The sequence below is a fragment of the Balaenoptera physalus genome, assembly GCF_965194825.1.
Source record: "Balaenoptera physalus genome assembly, chromosome: 10".
In the NCBI taxonomy this organism is placed as follows: domain Eukaryota; kingdom Metazoa; phylum Chordata; class Mammalia; order Artiodactyla; family Balaenopteridae; genus Balaenoptera; species Balaenoptera physalus.
The window spans coordinates 68944296-68963462 of NC_138889.1; the positions used below are offsets into that span (position 1 = coordinate 68944296).

At 43.0% G+C, this 19167-nt stretch overlaps 1 protein-coding gene across 3 annotated transcripts in view; it reads right to left on the reverse strand.

Annotated features, from left to right (window-relative positions):
• Positions 1-19167, reverse strand: part of GALNT18 (polypeptide N-acetylgalactosaminyltransferase 18) — a 339036-nt gene that overhangs the window by 83656 nt on the left and 236213 nt on the right. For all 3 annotated transcript variants that reach the window (XM_082478137.1, XM_082478135.1, XM_082478136.1), the window contains 3 exons: positions 13067-13250; positions 11245-11442; positions 6778-6892 (listed from right to left, as the gene is read on the reverse strand). In XM_082478137.1, the coding sequence (XP_082334263.1) occupies positions 6778-6892; positions 11245-11442; positions 13067-13250 (497 nt within the window). The remainder of the gene's footprint in view (positions 1-6777; positions 6893-11244; positions 11443-13066; positions 13251-19167) is intronic.

Genomic DNA, 19167 nt, shown 5'->3' on the forward strand with positions numbered 1-19167 from the left:
TACAAAGTACTTAAATTGGTTTCTTGTTAACTTTGTTGCTAAAATAATGATTTTAATAATAAGATAATAAACCATAGAATGAATTAACTTTTTTGGCCAATATAAACATTTTAAATCGTATAACACTATTAGGATAATAATATCTGGCTTGCCTATAGCACTTGATTGCTGTGTACATTAAATAGGATAACTGTAGGGAAAGAGCTTTGAAAATACAGATGTCAAGAAGCTTACCGCCTATGTTTTCTTCTAGGAGTTTTATGGTTTCAGGTCTTACGCTCACGTCTTTAATCCATTTTGAGTTAATTTTTGTGTATGGTGTTAGATAATGGTCCAGTTTCATTATTTTGCATATGGCTGTCCAGTTTTTCCAATACTATTTATTGAAGAGATCATCTTTTCTCTGTTGTATATTCTTGGCTCATTAGTTGTAAATTAATTGACCATTTATGCATGGGTTTATTTCTGGGATCTCTATTCTGTTCCATTGATCTATGTGTCTGATTTTATGCCAATACCATACTGTTTTGATTTACAATTTTTCTTAAGTGCTATTTTGGTTGCATTTCACATAATGTAATATGTAGTATATTTGTTATCATTCAGTTCAAAATATTTTCAAATTTCTAGTATAATTTCTTCTTTGACCTATGAGTTATTCAGAAATGTTTCACAATTTCCAAAAATATGGCTTCTGCCTATACTTTTTAGTTATGGATTTTCAATTTAATTCCATTGTGGTTGGATAACATGTTTTCTATGACGTTACTCCCTTGAAATTGTTCAATTTTGTAGTTGTTAGATGCAGTGTTGTACATATGCCCATTCGATTCAAACTATTAATTATGTTGGTCTATCAATTACTTGGAAAATTTATTAAAATCCTCAACTATATTAGTGGTAATGTTGATGTCTCCTTGAAATTCTATCCATTTTTACTTCATATAAGTTAAAGCTGTGCAATTAGGCACATAAAAACTTATAACTGTTATATATTCCTGATGGGCTTAACATATTATCATCTTGTAGAAATCTTCCTTATTTATCCTAAAGTATTTTGTATTGGTATTTCTTCTAATATTAACATAACTACAGCAACTTTCTTTTGATTGGTATTTACCTGTTATGACTTCTTCCATTCGTTTACATCTTAACTTTTCTGTATTATTATATTTCAGGCTTATATTGATAAATAGCCTACAGATAATTTTTAAAATCTAGTCTAAAAATGTTAGTCTTTTCATTTGGCCCATGTAAATTTACCATATTTACTGATATATTTGGATTTATTTCTACCATTTTATATGTTTTTTTCTTGTACCACCTGTTTTATTTTTCTTTCTTACCATTTTCATATTTCATTTTTCCCCTCTACTACTTTGGAAGTTATACTTTTTATACATATGATTTTCATGGCCCCCCTAGAAATTTTAATATGGTTAATTTATCAGAATTTAAAGTCAACCAGAATCTTTTCCATCTTCATTAATAATATAGGCATTTTAGGGCACTTTATTTACAATCACCTCTCCCAACTTATTTGCAATTGTCATCATACACTGTAGTTTTAATTTGTTTTTATAACCTTGCAATACATTATTTACCATGAATATTTCTTTAGATTTACTCATATATGAGCTAATTATTCTTTTTTTATCTCAGATTTCCTTCTTGGCTCATTTTCCTTATACCTGAAGTATGTCTTTTAAAATTTATTTTATTGAGGATCTGTTAGTAGCAAACTCAGTTTTTGTGTGTCAGAAAATGGTTTTCTTCTTCCCTATTTTTGAAGGATTTTTTAAATTGAGTATACATATAAAAGTTGATATTTTCTCTCAGCATATTGAAGATATTATTTCATGGTCTTCTGGATTCCATTATTGCCATTGGAAAATCCACTGTTATTCTACTTATCATTAAATTTTAGGCTGTCTATCTTTTCTCTCTGACTGCTGTAAGATCTCCTTTGTCTTTGGCTTTCTGTGGTTCCACTATGATATGTCTAAATGTGAATATTTTTGTATTTATCCTGCTTTGGATAGGTTGACTTCCTGAATCTGGGTATTGGTGTCTTTCATAAGTATGGGAACATTTTCAGTCATTATCTATTCAAATATTGCTTTTGTCTAATCCTCTTTCTATCATCTCCATTTGGAATTCTAAGATATTAGACACTCCCTCTCATTTTTACATGTCTCTCAAACTCTTTCTTTCATATTTTTGTCTTTGTCTTCCTGGGGTAATGTTGAATAATTTCTTCAGCTCTATTTTCCAGTTTACTCAATTTTTTTTCCTTTAACAATATCCATCTAGCTGTTTAATCCATCCATTAAGCTTTCAATTCACATTTTTATATTTCTCATGTTTGAAATTCTATTTTTATACTAATATGACTTGTCTTTTTATAGTCCCTTGCTTCTTACTCATAATTTCAATCTCTTTTTATTTATTTAAATATAGTATACAACTTATTTGATATCCTACTTCTGATAGATTCAACACTTGAAGACTTTGTAGATCAAATTTGGCTATCTAATGCTTTTGCTGGTGTTTACTCTTGGTTCTTTCTTTTCCCCTTGTCTGTTTCATGATTTAAAAAAAAAAACAAAAAACTGAACTCACATTCCTTGGAACTCTAGCTGTGAGAAGTTTTGTGGCCTGGGTTAAAGGCGTCTTTCCCAGAGAGAATTCATGTACACTTTTGCAGATGCCTAAGGACTTCTAACAACTTTAAGTTAAATTCTCTTCTCGAGATTTTCTGGACCATGAAGTATTTTGATTTTGAATGATAGATCCAAGGGAGGGATTCACAGAAGAGCATTTTTCCTTTCTTCCTAGCACAAGATTGAGACAGGCAATTTTCACTCTAATGACAAAAATGTGGGTGGGAGTATTTCTAGCCCATCTTTATACTCAGATAATGGGCCTTTGCAGTTCCAGCTTTATGGGAGGTAAAGGGTAGGTAATATTTTCCTAGATTCTTAATGCTGGTCAAGCCTTAGGCTTTGTATCCTGTCCTCTGTATACTCCATGAAACTGGGAAATCATAAACTTCAAATCATCACATCCTTCAAATATAATGGACTCAGGCTTTCTCTGATTCCTACTTTCACTTAGGTTTTGGTGTCTGTATTGACTTCCTTGGGTTGTTATAACAAAGCACAGCAAACTGGATCACCTAAAACTACAAAAAATGTATTCTCTCACAGTTCTGAAGGCAGAAGTCTGAAATCAAGTATCTATAGGCCATGCTCTCCCCAAAGCCTCTAGGGGAGGATCCTTCCTTGCCTCTTCCAGCTTCTGGTAGCCCCAGGCATTCCATGGCTTGTGGCATCATAACTCCAATCTCTGTCTCCATCTTCACATGATTATCTTCCCTCTGTGTCTGTCTGTGCCCAGATTTTCCTTCTCTTATAAGGACACTAGTTATATTGGATTAGGGCCCACCCTAATGCAGTATGACCTCATCTTAACCTGATTATATCTGCAAAGATCCTATTTCCAAATAAGATCATATTCACAGGCACAGGGGGTTAGAATTTCAACATATTTTAAAGGGGACTCAATTGAACAGATAACAGTTTCTAACAACTTCTTAATTCCTTGCCAGCTCTTGAATACTTCCTTATATATTCTAGTATTTTATAGCCATCATCTGTATAATCTGTCTCCTATTCAATGTCAGCTCTTACTTCTATCGCTTTTCATTCTGCTTGCCCATAGCAGTTCTTCTTTTTCCCACTGAGTTGTGGACTTATAAACTGGGGGGAAAAAAGGCTTATTAGAATTGAGAGCAAAATAAGAATAAGTCTTTAAATGAGGACTCAGTAGACACGACTGTGAGTAAAGTAGAAGAAAATTACTGCATGGACATTGTAATACTCTTTTGGGAATGCTCAAAGGACTTTTATCCCTAGGTCACTGTGGTATATCTAGCTAGCTAGGCTTTTGAATCATAAAAATCTGGGGTTGAATCTTTTCTCTATCTCTTTTTTTTTTTTTTTAATTTTACTTATTTATTTATGGCTGTGTTGGGTCTTCGTTTCTGTGCGAGGGCTCTCTCTAGTCGCGGCAAGCGGGGGCCACTCTTCATCGCGGTGCGCGGGCCTCTCACTATCGCGGCCTCCCCTGCTGCGGAGCACAGGCTCCAGACGCGCAGGCTCAGCAATTGTGGCTCATGGGCCCAGTCGCTCTGCGGCATGTGGGATCCTCCCCGACCAGGGCTCGAACTCGTGTCCCCTGCATTGACAGGCAGACTCTCAACCACTGCGCCACCAGGGAAGCCCTTCTCTATCTCTTTTAAGTCATATGACCTTGAGAACTTATTATGTAAGCTCTTCATTTCACAATTTTCTCATCTGAAAAAAGGAGTATTATGATAACGGCTACTTTTTAGGGTGTTTTGTAGATGGATTATGTAAGTAAAGTGCCAGAGCAGGTAATGAATAATTGTGCAAACAGCTCTATTTCTGTGTTCCAAACGGGTAAGGACTTTGAATAAGTTGCCTCTGAGTAAATGAGGGGAGGAAAGCAATGTCTCTCATTTTTACATATAATCCTGGGGAGTAATTGAAGGGAGATCCTAAATGGAGAAAGTAAGGCACTGAGATGTTAAACTCATAAACATGAAAGAAAAACACTAATAACCACACAAAATGTGAACATCTATTTTGAAGATGGCTGGAGGTTCTGTATCCCTTTAGCGGGGACCTGGAATTGAAATTCAGATTAACTAGCCCCTCCTTCTGTCCTCAGCTCTGCCAGCCAACAAGTTGTTGGGTCCCTGCTTTAAAAGCCACCTTTCCTTCAACTCCATGATACTTCACCTCTGTCAAATGGGAGGGAAGAGACAGAGAAAAAAAAGCCAGGCAACATTTTATACTGTATTTTACACCCCAAGCCTCAAACCCCCAAATTTTAAACAAGTATTTGAAAGCCTCACCCAGGCCCACACTCCAGAGCAGCTTTATAATCTAGGCAAGGAAAAGCCAGGAGTCTCCCACCACTCCGTGATTGACTCACATACGTGCTGGAAGCACAGTTCACAAATCTAATTCCTTTCTCCATTCCTGGACATTTTAACCCAGAGAACATAAGTGACTAGAGGCGGTCCTGCCCGCTCAGCCAATTCCCAGCAGCAGCTCCTAGTAAAAAATATTATATTTGGGGGCAAGCATTTATCCAGGAATGTGCGGAAATGAGATGGTGAGGACGCAAATGGTGAATAAATGACCAGTGTAGGGAGAGCGGAGAAGTGAGGGTGATTATGCAGGCTCTGTCCTCTATGAATATATTAGCTCCCCAATAAGCCCATGCATCTTGACTGTCTCCAAAGAGATTTCTCTGGGTTTCAGCGAATACAGGTGTCTGGAAGTGTTTCCTAAGCTCGGCTTCAGGCAAGCTGCTCCTGCCGCCAGGCCTCAAAGCCCTAGTATTAAGTCTGGGTGACGAGTCAGGCCCACACTGCCTGCCAGGCTATTGGAGGTATTGTGAGATGCTCATGGGAGGTGCCCAGTCTCCCCTCAGGGCAGGGCGAGGACTGTCCAGGGCCAGCTGACTGCCCAGTGGGTTGGAGATAGGAGGTAAGGAGGGTGTACTCAAGCTGGGGTCCTTGAGAAGACATCAAAGATTAGGAACAAGAGACGCCAGATACAGACACTAAGGCCAAAGGGGCAAGAATGGGGTCACTAGTGGGAACCAGGCAGATACTGGGTGGACTGCATGGAGGGCAGGCAGCGAGGGGGAACATCTCAGATGACTGCCATGAACACCGGCAGGTACAAGGGCTGGCGAGCCTGTAGCGCATGGTGTGCCAGGCTGCTTAGAGAGCCCTGTGGAGAGGACAGTGGGGGCCATTGTGAGAACAAGCACAGGTTGCATGCTGGTTTTTCCATGAGGCTAGGACCACAGCCTAGACAAAGGGGTGGGCTTCCCTGTAGTGGACGAGGTCCTTCCTTGTATCCATGATCACATTTCTGTCACCTGCCAAGGGACCTAATGTGTCCCTCAGTCATGGGGATGGGGCTCATTTGGGAGTTGTCTTTTCATGGGCCCAGGGAAAGGGGCCAGAGCCTTGGAAATGTTCCTGTAGGATGAGAAATTAAATTGTACCTGGTGTGGATTCACACCGCACGTTGATAACTGCAAAGGGCCCTGCACCTTGGGGCAGGATGGCGGATATCTCTGGAAAGTGGTGTGAGGCATGTACGGGCCTGAGGGTCTAACCAACACGTGGTGGGTCAGAAACCCACATGGAGTGAGCCTGGCTGTGTTTTGCTGTTTATTCCCCGTGAGTTTATTTCTCTGTTGCCCTCTCTTGACAAAGTCTTTAGGAAGGTTCTGTTGGCCACTGTGGAGGAGATGGAGAATAACAGAGTGAGAAATCCCAAAGGGAGGTGACAGTATAAGGAAGCGACTCTGAGGGTCCCTCCTGTTCAGCAGCCCCTTCCTGCAGCACCCCTTTGCTCACCCCTGAGAAGTCTGTGTTTGATTTTAGCCAAGATGTCACCCTTGATTTGGGAGCTCAACTCTCCCATGTCCCCACCCCAGCCAAAGTAGTTTCTGATGTTCTTTTTTTCCTGAAAATTCTATAGGTCCCAACCTGTGTCTCTATCCCATCCCCACCAGCCCTGATCACATACACATGGACCAAGCTTAGGGACTGGATGTCCAGAATCAGTCCACCACCCTCAACCCTGAGCCCCATTTCTCCACTCCTGGACTCGTTCACCCTCTGGGGAGCTGAGCCAAGCCCCACAGGTGAGGAACCCTGCTCACCCTGATCCCGAGCTCGACGTTCTCGCCTCCGTAGACCTCCATGCCTTCATCCAGTAAGCCGATCTCCTGGAAGTACTGCCGGTCCACAATGAAGCAGCCAATGAGGGCAGGGCTCCTGCAGGGCATGGGGAGATGGCCAGTGGTCAGCAGAGGGGCTGTCTCATGGGGGCCGCCAGAGCCGTAAGAGCAGTGCTGCCTTCCTGCCAGGAGGATCTGGTCCTCTCCCTTCGTTTGCTGCCAGAACTGGTGTGGGCCTTGCTCTCCGAGTGGCCCTCCTGGGTCCACCCTCACCAGCTATTCCAGGGAGGTTGTTTCATCAGGGCAGTGGGAGACAGCCTGTGTCCTGGGACCAGCCATCACTTCTGGTGGTGCTTGCATGTATGTTAGCCCAGAGAAGTAGTGCTCAGCCTACCAGTCTAGACTACATGACTGTGTCTCGGGCTGCCCTGATCCCTGCACTCTGAACTGCATAGCCAGTTTTTGTTTCTACCCGGGCACCCACACCAACTTTCCCACCCTTCACCTTGGTCCCTTTAGAGAGATGAGTTGGGGCTTTGGATAGCATGGTAAATCATTTGGATTTTATCTGTAGGTAAATGAGTGTCAAAGAAGAATTTTAAGCAGGCAGTGGTTATAAGCAGATCTGTGTTTGGAAAAAGAATATTCAGGCAGCTGTGGGGTGATTGATTGGAGGAGATTGGGTAGAAATCGAGGAATCCAGTTGGGAAGCTTGTTGCTATATCCAGATGGGCAATGATGAAGACCTGGACCAGAGTACCAGGACCGGAGACAGAGATTATTTAAAGACATATTTTGAGGTAAAAGCAGCAGAACTTTGAAACAGATGAACTATGAAGATGAGAGAGGGGGAGGAATCTGGATGACAGCTGGCGTTCTGCTTCGGTGATGGTGGAGTGGGGACCACCCATCAATAGGGGGGATAGAGAAGAAGCTGGTTTCAGAAGGAAGAGGGAGTCCATGCTGGGAAAACTGATCTTAAAGTGACTGTGGGTCACTAGGGGGAGATATCTAACGGGCAGGGCCTAGCTAGCTGGTCTGGGTTGGAATTCAGCAGGGGTCTTAGGCTGGAGCAACACGTCAACAGCTTGTGGGTCCAGAAGTGGAAGGTCTTTCCTTAGCGAGTGTGAGTGCGGGACTCATGGCTGTGTACAGACACCCGATGCAGAACGCCACGAGGAGAGATTCACATTAGGTGAATCAGCACGAGCGCATGTGGGCTGCTTCTCTGCTGAGAGCATCATCTTACACAAATTACTTTGAATTGTTCCACTGCACGCTGCTATCGCTTCTAGCCCCTGAGTAGCATTTTATCAGCTGGTGGCTGAGGAATTGGAGGGGAAGAGAAAGAAAGGGAGAAATGAAGAATCCTTAGTGTTGAGATAACTGTCACTCAAATGCAAATGGACCCATCTTTGAAATTGGAATCTCATCAAGGTGGAGAAACAGCTATTTTGCAGGCTAGTTCTTTGGAGAATGCTGATGCAGGAGGCTGCTTGGGCAGAGACTGGTGCCTTGGGGTCCCTGACCCTCCTGCTTTCAAATTACAGCCTTTTATTCTGAATGGCCTCAGCTTCCACAGACCGCAGGCATCCAGGACAGTCAATCCACCTCAAGCCACCGCTCCTTTAGGCTGAGTTCCTACTCTGGTGGGGGGACGTGTGACCTGGCTTTAGAGGTGAGTGCTAGGAGAAAGGTTCCCCGTTCTGCCTGTACATCTCTGAAAGAAGTTCCCTAGACTCTCTGAGCCTCTGATTCCAGATCTATGAAATAGAATCAACTATAACCTCACAAGGGTTAAATTAAATAATGTAAAGTACTTGAAAACCTCTGGGACATAATTGGTACTCAGAAGGTCATTTTAAAAGATGCACTTGCACACTGAAGAAGCCCAGAGAATCCCCCCCTCTAAATGCATGGTGGTTTTAAAACATCAGCCCTGCAGAGTGGACTCTCAGCCTTTTCCTCGATGTTACTGAAATGTGTGTTTTTTGTTTTGTTTTGTTTTGTTTAACATCTTTATTGGAGTATAATTGCTTTACCATGGTGTGTTAGTTTCTGCTTTATAACAAAGTGAATCAGTTATACATATACATATATCCCCATATCTCAAATGTTGAGCAGGGCAGGGCATTCCGGGATACAGAGTAGGGGGCCTTCCCTAAACGGCCAGACCCAGTCAGGGAAAGAACAGAATCTAAAACAGTACCTGAGAAGAGCACAGGCCCCTTCAGTCTTCATACTTATTAACTGGTTAGGGTATTAAGTGGACCTACTCAGCCTGAAAGTATTTCTGATTTATATCTTGCCTCATTCCCAAAAGCGTTAGAAATAGCTTACAAGAGAATGTAAAATACATTGAAAAAAATAGATAAATGTCTGAAAAGACTAAAATTCCACCAAAAATTAGAGGCTGGTTAGAATGCATGTGTCTTCTTTCATGATTCTTAAAGTAGACCCACAAAGTTGATCCTGAGCTTCCTGGTGGCCAAGGTGAAAATGAACACACATGGTCTTAGAAGTAAGATTTAAAGTTCCCATGTAGAAATGTCATACTAATTCCTCAGGAATAGCAAGCCTTTCAGTTTGAAAGAAATGTCTCATGTCAGTCTTCTTAAAGGGGTCACTTTGGGATGTAGTGGACAACAATCTTAAAGCCACCCCTTTAGAACGCAACAGAAGATATCTCTGGGCTCTTTTTATAGCTTACATCATGTGGGGGTAAAGCACTAAAGCACAGCTCCAAGGTGGGCAAGATACACTTGTATAACCCAAGCTTTCTGTGGGGCTGTCTTCATCCAGGTATAAACCAAGAACGTTCTTTCAAAATCTTCCATTAATATAATTTCTCTCGGTTAGGATTTTGATAAAAATTAGGTGACGGAATATTTGAGGCTGAGATGATATTCTCTGTCAAGGACCTAGAATGTGGGTTTACTGATTAAGTCCAGGCTGATACATTTAGCGATGCCCAGAACAGAAGCAGCTAATACCAGTGCAGTCTTCTGCAAGACCGCTCATTGTGTTATGGCATATTTCCCTCCAATAGCAGTCAACAGACCTGGGGGTAGAATTCAGCCACACCAGTTCCGAGCTCAACAGCGGGCGCCTAGGAGGATGACCCTAGGTATGGAATCTAGCTGATCTGGGTTTAGATGCTGGCTGCCCTGGCTGGAATCTTTGGCAGGGTCATTCCCCTTTGTCAGTCTTGCTTTCCTCATCTTGTAAAACGGGAATGACACAGTGAGCTGTCATCGGGTTATGAGGAAGAGCAGATGAGACCATGTGTGTAAAAGGCCCTTGTACACAGCGACCTCCCAGCAAATATTTAACAACATAAGTGTGGCAGAGGCCTAACAGACAGGTGACAGAGACAACCACAGGAAAGCTAGGTGGGGTTCTCTTCCATCCTGTTGTAAACATGAATACAGTTTTTTTCTTCTGGCAAGGAAAAATGCCATCTTAGATAGTAATCTCTCACTTTCAATTAAATTTTTCATAATCTTTCTCCGTCACGTAATACAAAGCAACAACAGTTTCTAATCTCCTCTTTCATTCCAGGAACTGTCCCCTAGGCCACCTTCTGATGCCATCTGTGTGTTTAACGGTCAGGACTTTGCAGGGTGCATAAAGGCACCTGATCTGTGATTAACCAGATAGAAATAAGGGCTGGCGGGGATGGCTGTTTCAGGAGTCCTGACCCATAAAATAGAGGCCACATAGAGGAGTCACTTGGGTGTCTCTGAAGGCAGCAGCAAAGGCAGAAAGAGTGTGGGATCTTTGAATGGCAGTTTGAAGCCACTTTTGTCTGAGTCCTACAGGATAAGCTCAAACATCAGCCAGAGGCGTGCACGGTGCCGTGGCGTCTGGTCTTGCCTCTCTGACCCTCGGGCCTCACTGCCTGGGGCTCCCCCCCTCACTGTCCTCCTTCCTTCCGGTCCCTTTGAACTTCCTCTGTGTCCATGAACTCACTCTTCTCCTTTGAATATGAGTGTCCCTGCCCCAACCTTGCAATCTCCTACTTGCCCTTAAAAAAAAACAAGTGCGAATGCTACACGCTCCGAAAACAATTCTCCCCAATTTCCATGCACTTTCCGCCAGCATGGGGGATAATTTGTTATTCCACTTATTTTATTCCAATTATTTTCTCTGCTTTCACTAGACTCCAGGCTTTTGGGGGCAGGAATCGAGTCTTGATCACTCTGTATCCCCAGCACAGCAGTTGGCGCCCAGCAAGTGTCCCAGAGCGATGTGCTGAAATGAGTAACCCTGAGGCTCTGAATGGATTCTGGGTGCCACAGCTCTTTTCAAAGGGATCGTCAAAGGCTGTAAGCTGTGACTGAAGGTCACTTGTCGACGCGGCTGGAGTTTGGGAAACAAGGGTCAGGCTGGGAGGGGAGCCCTTGCCTGGAAGACGAGACAGAGAGACCCCAGGTAAGAATGCTTTACCTGATTGGGGCCGTGGAGTTCTCCAGTTTCCACCAGGCCTTAGGGGGGTTTAGGTAGCGGCACCACAGCTCCCAGTCAAAGCCCTGAGCAGCCAGCGGGTACTCTTCTATCTCAAAGTTGTCGTATTTGATGTTGTCAAAGGATGGCGAGATGATCCGTTTCCGGTTCTCCTTAATGCGGGTGAGCACGGGTTCAGCCCTGGGCAGGGGGGAGGGAGAGAGGGGAGACGGGCACCTTCTAAAGCTCCTTCCCCCACAGAAGGAGGAAGGAACTCCTGGCCGTCTCCTCCACGGGAGAGCTGCTCCGCCTCCTGGGAAAGAGTTCCTGTTCGGTCTCCCACCCCCATACTTCCGGGCTGGCAAGAAGCCTGACCCCTCCTTCAGCATGTCCCAGGCTGAGCTGACAGATTCTTAGTGCCTGAGATCCTGGTGTCTGCTTGATTTCCTTTTTTCCATTAGAAAAAAAAGAAATCAAGACTTAAGAAAGAAGAAAGGAACAGATCTGAGGTTCCATGGGAAGCTTTCAACTTGGGCTTTGATTTTGCTAAAATGCAGTGCATCAACCAGGAGGAAAAGGCAGATGAGGATGGCAGAGACACGGAGTTGAGAACAAACCTACTTCCACCCATCGTGTGATGCTGCTTCGGTCCTTCCAGACAAGACATCCGCACCCCACGTGTCCCCACTGCCCAAGGAGAGGTGGGGGGGTCTGGCTTCCACGGAGCCCGGAACCCCTGTGGGCACCCGGCGAGTAAAATGTTTGCAGACGGGAATGATAAGTTTCTCATTAAAAATGCATTTGTTGCACAATTGTTTATTCAAATCAGCTTGAAATAGCAAGTGTCCCTCTCCTCTTCTGGCCATAAATCCAGTGAAAATGCTTTTTAAATAGTCACAAATGGCAAGCAGTGACTTCACCTATAAAAAATGGCTGCATTACAGCCTTAATTCGGGCCTGCTGTGTAAAAGTATGCCTCCACCCGGTCCTGCTGTGTGCGTGCCCGCTGCCCCTTCCTGCTAAAAGGCACACCTCACCCCACTCCAGGGAGGCAGAGGGTGGCACCTGGAGTCTAGGGGGCGGACAGTAGACCCCAGTGCCATCATGCATAGTGGTCAGGGTGGTACACTCGGCCATCCCCAGCACCTGGGCCCCCTAGGCCCAGGCTCTCTGCAAAGCCACACACAGTGGGTCATAGAACGTCCTCCAGCCTGCAGGGATGCTGGCGTCAGGTGCCCTGTCCCTGCTTGGCTGAAGCCACTGAGGCCTTGCCCCACCCAGCACCTGAGCAGCCCTGGACAGAGAAAGAAAGATTTTCTAGACCTAGTTTTACGAGTAGAAAGAATCTGGGGTTCTGTGCTACCTCTGGCCTGGCATCTGGGGGAACCCAGAGCACCTGTTACAACATCAAGTCACCTTGGCTCCCTTTGCCCCCTCGGTCCTGTTCCTGTCTTTGGGGTTGGGCTTCTGCCTTGTGTCTGGTCCAGCTCTCCATTTCCCGGGGATCGCAGCCTGGTCCTTAGCTGGGCTGGAACTCTCACTTTGCCCTTAGCATTTACCCCTCTCTCCCATCACGTCTCCTAGAGGACCACACCAGCCTGAGTCACACCTGATGCCACCAACACTTGAGACACTGTGTGTAGACCTGTTGATCCCTGACCCTCCCCTACCTTGAAGGGCCAGCCCTGTGGCCTGGTCACCCATAGGCCCAGATCTCTCCTTTCCTCCATCATGACTGAGATCTCAGCAGGCTTTGCACCCATTTGAGCCAAAGTCCCGGGAACACATTGGGACTCATCCTCCTCAGCTCCCGATGGGCACTTACCAGCCCACGTTGAACTCCACGTGGGCATCAAAGAGTGCCACTACGGGGGCAGTGGCGGCCCTCCAACCACTGACCCTGGAGCGGATAAGGCCTTCCTGCTTGCTGTGCCGCACGACCTTGATGAAGCCTGGCTTCTGGCCGTTCACCTTGTCCACGTACTCTGACAGCTTCTCCTTCAGCTCCTCTGTGAGGGAGAAAATGCACCGTTAGCACACTGAGGGCAGGGGCAATCAACACATTCACGCTTTCAGGGTGAGCTGACCCCCAAGGAGAGGCAAGAGGAGCCAGGCCCCTCCCCAGGTCTTCCTTGGCATTTCCCAGCTCAGCTTTGAAGGGAAAAATAGAGGCAAAGGCCCTGAACCAAGATGACGGAGTAGAAGGACGTGCTCTCACTCCCTCTTGTGAGAACACCAGAATCACAACTAGCTGCTGGACAATCATCGACAGGAAGACACTGGAACTCACCAAAAAAGATACCCCACATCTAAAGACAAAGGAGAAGCCACAGTGAGATGGTAGGAGGGGTGCAATCACAGTAAAATCAAATCCCATAATGGCTGGGTGGGTGACTCACAGACTGGAGAACACTAATACCACAGAAGTCCACCCATTGGAGTGAAGGTTCTGAGCCCCATGTCAGGCTTCCCAACCTGGGGGTCCAGCAACGGGAGGAGGAATTCCTAGAGAATCAGACTCTGAAGGCTAGTGGGATTTGATTGCAGGACTTCGACAGGACTGGGGGAAACACAGACTCCATTCTTGGAGGGCACATACAAAGTAGTGTGTGCATCGGGACCCAGGAGAAGGAGCAGTGACCCCAGGGGAGACTGAACCAGACCTACCTGCTAGTGTTAGAGGGCCTCCTGCAGAGGCAGGGGGTGGCTGTGGCTCACCGTGGGGGCAAGGACACTGGCAGCAGAAGTTCTGGGAAGTACTCCTTTGTGTGAGCCCTCCCAGAGTCTGCCATTAGCCCCACCAAAGAGCTGAGTAGGCTCCAGTGTTGGGTTGCCTCAGGCCAAACAACCAGAAAGGAGGGAACCCAGCCCCACCCATCAGCAGTCAAGCAGATTAAAGTTTTACTGACCTCTGCCCACCAGAGCAACAGCCAGCTCTACCCACCACCAGTTCCTCCCATCAGGAAACTTGTACAAGCCTCTTAGATAGCCTCATCCACCAGAGGGCAGACAGCAGAAGCAAGAAGAACTACAATCCTGCAGCCTGTGGAACTAAAACCACATTCACAGGAAGACAGATGATATGAAAAGGCAGAGGGCTATGTACCAGATGAAGGAACAAGATAAAACCCCAGAAAAACAACTAAATGAAGTGGAGATAGCAATCTTCCAGAAAAAGAATTCAGAATAATGATAGTGAAGATGATCCAGGACCTCAGAAAAAGAATGGAGGCAAAGATCGAGAAGATGCAAGAAATGTTTAACAAAGACCTAGATGAATTAAAGAACAAACAGAGATGAACAATACAATAACTGAAATGAAAACTACACTAGAAGGAATCAATAGCAGAAAAACTGAGGCAGAAGAATGGATAAGTGACCTGGAAGACAGAATGGTGGAATTCACTGCTGCAGAACAGAATAAAGAGAAAAGAATGAAAAGAAATGAAGACAGCCTAAGAGACCTCTGGGGCAACATTAAACGCAACAACATTCGCATTATATGGGTCCCAGAAGGAGAAGAGAGAGAGAAAGCACCCGAGAAAATATTTGAAGAGATTATAGTCGAAAACCTCCCTAACATGGGAAAGGAAATATCCACCCAAGTCCAGGAAGCGCAGTGAGTCCCATACAGGATAAACCCAAGGAGAAACATGCCTAGACACACAGTAATCAAATTGGCAAAAATTAAAGACAAAGAAAAATTATTGAAAGCAGCAAGGGAAAGACAACAAATAACATACAAGGGAACTCCCATAAGGTTAACAGCTGATTTCTCAGCAGAAACTCTACAAGCCAGAAAGGAGTGGCATGATATACTTAAAGTGATGAAAAGGAAGAAACTACAACCAAGATTACTCTACCCGGCAAGGATCTCATTCAGATTCGATGGAGTAATCAAAAGCTTTACAGACAATCAAAAGCTAAGAGAATTCAGCACCACCAAACCAGCTCTACAACAAATGCTAAAGGAACTTCTCTAAGTGGGAAACACAAGAGAAGAAAAGGACCTACAAAAACAAACCCAAAACAATTAAGAAAATGGTCATAGGAACATACATAGCAATAATTACCTTAAACGTGAATGGATTAAATGCTCAAACCAAAAGACACAGGCTTGTTGAATGGATACAAAAACAAGACCCATATATATGCTGTCTACAAGAGACCCACTTCAGACCTAGGGACACATGCAGACTGAAAGTGAGGGGATGGAAAAAGATATTCCATGCAAATGGAAATCAAAAGAAAGCTGGAGTAGCAATACTCATATGAGATAAAATAGACTTTAAAATAAAGAATGTTACAAGAGACAAGGAAGGACACTACATGATGATCAAGGGATCAATCCAAGAAAAAGATAGAACAATTATAAATATATATGCACCCAACATAGGAGCACCTCAATACATAAGGCAACTGCTAACAGCTATAAAAGAGGAAATCGACAGTAACACAGTAATAGTGGGGGACTTTAACTCCTCACTTACACCAATGGACAGATCATCCAAAATGAAAATAAATAAGGAAACAGAAGCTTTAAATGACACAATAGACCAGATATTTTAAATTGATATTTATAGGACATTCCATCCAAAAACAGCAGATTACACTTTCTTCTCAAGTGCGCACAGAACATTCTCCAGGATAGATCACATCTTGGGACACAAATCAAGCCTCAGTAAATTTAAGTAAATTGAAATCATATCAAGCATCTTTTCTGACCACAACGCTATGAGATTAGAAATGAATTACAGGGAAAAGAACGTAAAAAACATGAACACATGGAAACTAAACAATATGTTACTAAATAACCAAGAGATCACTGAAGAAATCAAAGAGGAAATCAAAAAATACCTAGAGACAAATGACAATGAAAACACGATGATCCAAAACCTATGGGATGCAGCAAAAGCAGTTCTAAGAGGGAAGTTTATAGCTATACAAGCCTACGTCAAGAAACAAGAAAAATCTCAAATAAACAATCTAACCTTACACCTAAAGGAACTACAGAAAGAACAAACAAAACCCAAAGTTAGCAGAAGGAAAGAAATCATAAAGACCAGAGCGGAAATAAATGAAAGAGAAACAAAGAAAACAATAGCAAAGATCAATAAAACTAAAAGCTTGTTCTCTGAGAAGATAAACAAAATCGATAAACCATTAGCCAGACTCATCAAGAAAAAGAGGGAGAGGACTCAAATCAATAAAAGTAGAAAGGAAAATGGAGAAGTTACAACAGACACCACAGAAATACAAAGCATCCTAAGAGACTACTACAAGCAACTTTATGCCAATAAAATGGACAACCTGGAAGAAATGGACAAATTCTTAGAAAGGTATAACCTCCCAAGACTGAACCAGGAAGAAATAGAAAATATGAACAGACCAATCACAAGTAATGAAATTGAAACTGTGATTAAAAAATCTTCCAACAAACAAAAGTCCAGGACCAGATGGCTTCAAAGGTGAATTCTATCAAACATTTAGAGAAGAGCTAACACCCAGCCTTCTCAAACTCTTCCAAAAAACTGCAGAGGAAGGAACACTCCCAAACTCATTCTATGAGGCCACCATCACCCTGATACCAAAACCAGACAAAGATACTACCAAAAAAGAAAATTACAGACCAATATCACTGATGAATATAGATGCAAAAATCCTCAACAAAATACTGGCAAACAGAATCCAACAACACATTAAAAGGATCATACACCACAATCAAGTGGGATTTATCCCAGGGTTGCAAGGATTCTTCAATATACGCAAATCAATCAATGTGATACACCATATTAACAAACTGAAGAATAAAAACCATATGATCATCTCAGTAGATGCAGAAAAAGCTTTTGACAAAATTCAACACCCATTTATGATAAAAACTCTCCAGAAAGTGGGCATAGAGGGAAACTACCTCAACATAATAAAGGCCATATATGACAAACCCACAGCAAACATCATTCTCAATGGTGAAAAACTGAAAGCATTTCCTCTAAGATCAGGAACAAGACAAGGATGTCCACTCTCGCCACTGTTATTCAGCATAGTTTTGGAAGTCCTAGCCATGGCAATCAGAGAAGAAAAAGAAATAAAAGGAATTCAAATTGGAAAGAAGAAGTAAAACTGTCACTGTTTGCAGATGACATGATACTATACATAGAGAATCCTAAAGATGCCACCAGAAAACTACTAGAGCTAATCAATGAATTTGGTAAAGTTTCAGGATACAAAATTAATGTACAGAAATCTCTTGCATTCCTATACACTAATGATGAAAAATCTGAAAGAGAAATTAAGGAAACACTCCCATTTACCATTGCAACAAAAAGAATAAAATACCTAGGAATAAATCTACCTAGGGAGAAAGAAGACCTGTATGCAGAAAACTATAAGCCACTGATGAAAGAAATTAAAGATGATACCAACAGATGGAGAGATATACCATGTTCTTGGATTGGAAGAATCAATATTGTGAGAATGACTATACTACCCAAAGCAATCTACAGCATCAATGCAATCCCTATCAAATTACCAATGGCATTTTTTACAGAACTAGAACAAAAAATCTTAAAATTTCCATGGAGACACAAAAGACCCCGAATAGCCAAAGCAGTCTTGAGGGGAAAAATCAGAGCTGGAGGAATCAGACTCCCTGACTTCAGACTATACTACAAAGCTACAGTCATCAAGACAATATGGTACTGGCACAAAAACAGAAAGATAGATCAATGGAACAAGATAGAAAGCCCAGAGATAAACCCACGCACCTATGGTCAACTAATCTATGACAAAGGAGGCAAGGATATACAATGTAAAAAGACAGTCTCTTCAATAAGTGGTGCTGGGAAAACTGGACAGCTACATGTAAAGGAATGAATTTAGAACACTCCCTGACACTATACACAAAAATAAACTCAAAATGGATTAGAGACCTAAATGTAAGACCGGACACTATAAAACTTTTAGAGGAAAACATAGGAAGAACACTCTTTGCCATAAATCACAGCAAGATCTTTTTTGATCCACCTCCTAGAGAAATGGAAATAAAAACAAAAATAAACAAATGGGACCTCATGAAACTTTAAAGCTTTTGCACAGCAAAGGAAACCATAAACAAGATGAAAAGACAGCCCTCAGAATGGGAGAAAATATTTTCAAACAAATCAATGGACAAAGGATTAATCTCCAAAATATATAAACAGCTCATGCAGCTCAATATTAAAAAAGCAAACAACCCAATCCAAAAATGGGCAGAAGCCCTAAATAGACATTTCTCCAAAGAAGACATACAGACGGCCAAGAAGCACATGAAAAGCTGCTCAACATCACTAATTATTAGAGAAATGCAAATCAAAACTACAATGAGGTATCATCTCCCACCAGTTAGAATGGGCATCATCAGAAAATCTACAAACAACAAATGCTGGAGAGGGTGTGGAGCAAAGGGAACCCTCTTGCACTGCTGGTGGGAATGTAAATGGATACAGCCACTATGGAGAACAGTATGGAGGTTCCTTAAAAAACTAAAAATAGAATTACCATATGACCCAGCAATCCCACTACTGGGCATATACCCAGAGAAAACCATAATTCAAAAAGACACATGCACCCCAATGTTCATTGCAGCACTATTTACAACAGCCAGGTCATGGAAGCAACCAAATGCCCATCGACAGACAAATGGATAAAGAAGATGTGGTACATACATATAATGGAATATTACTCAGCCATAAAAAGGAATGAAAGTGGGTCATTTGTTGAGACGTGGATAGATCTAGAGACTGTCATACAGAGTGAAGTAAGTCAGAAAGGGAAAAACAAGTATCGTATATTAACACATATATGTGGAACCTAGAAAAATGGTAGAGATGAACCAGTTTTCAGGGCAGAAATTGAGACACAGATGTAGAGAACAAATGTATGGAC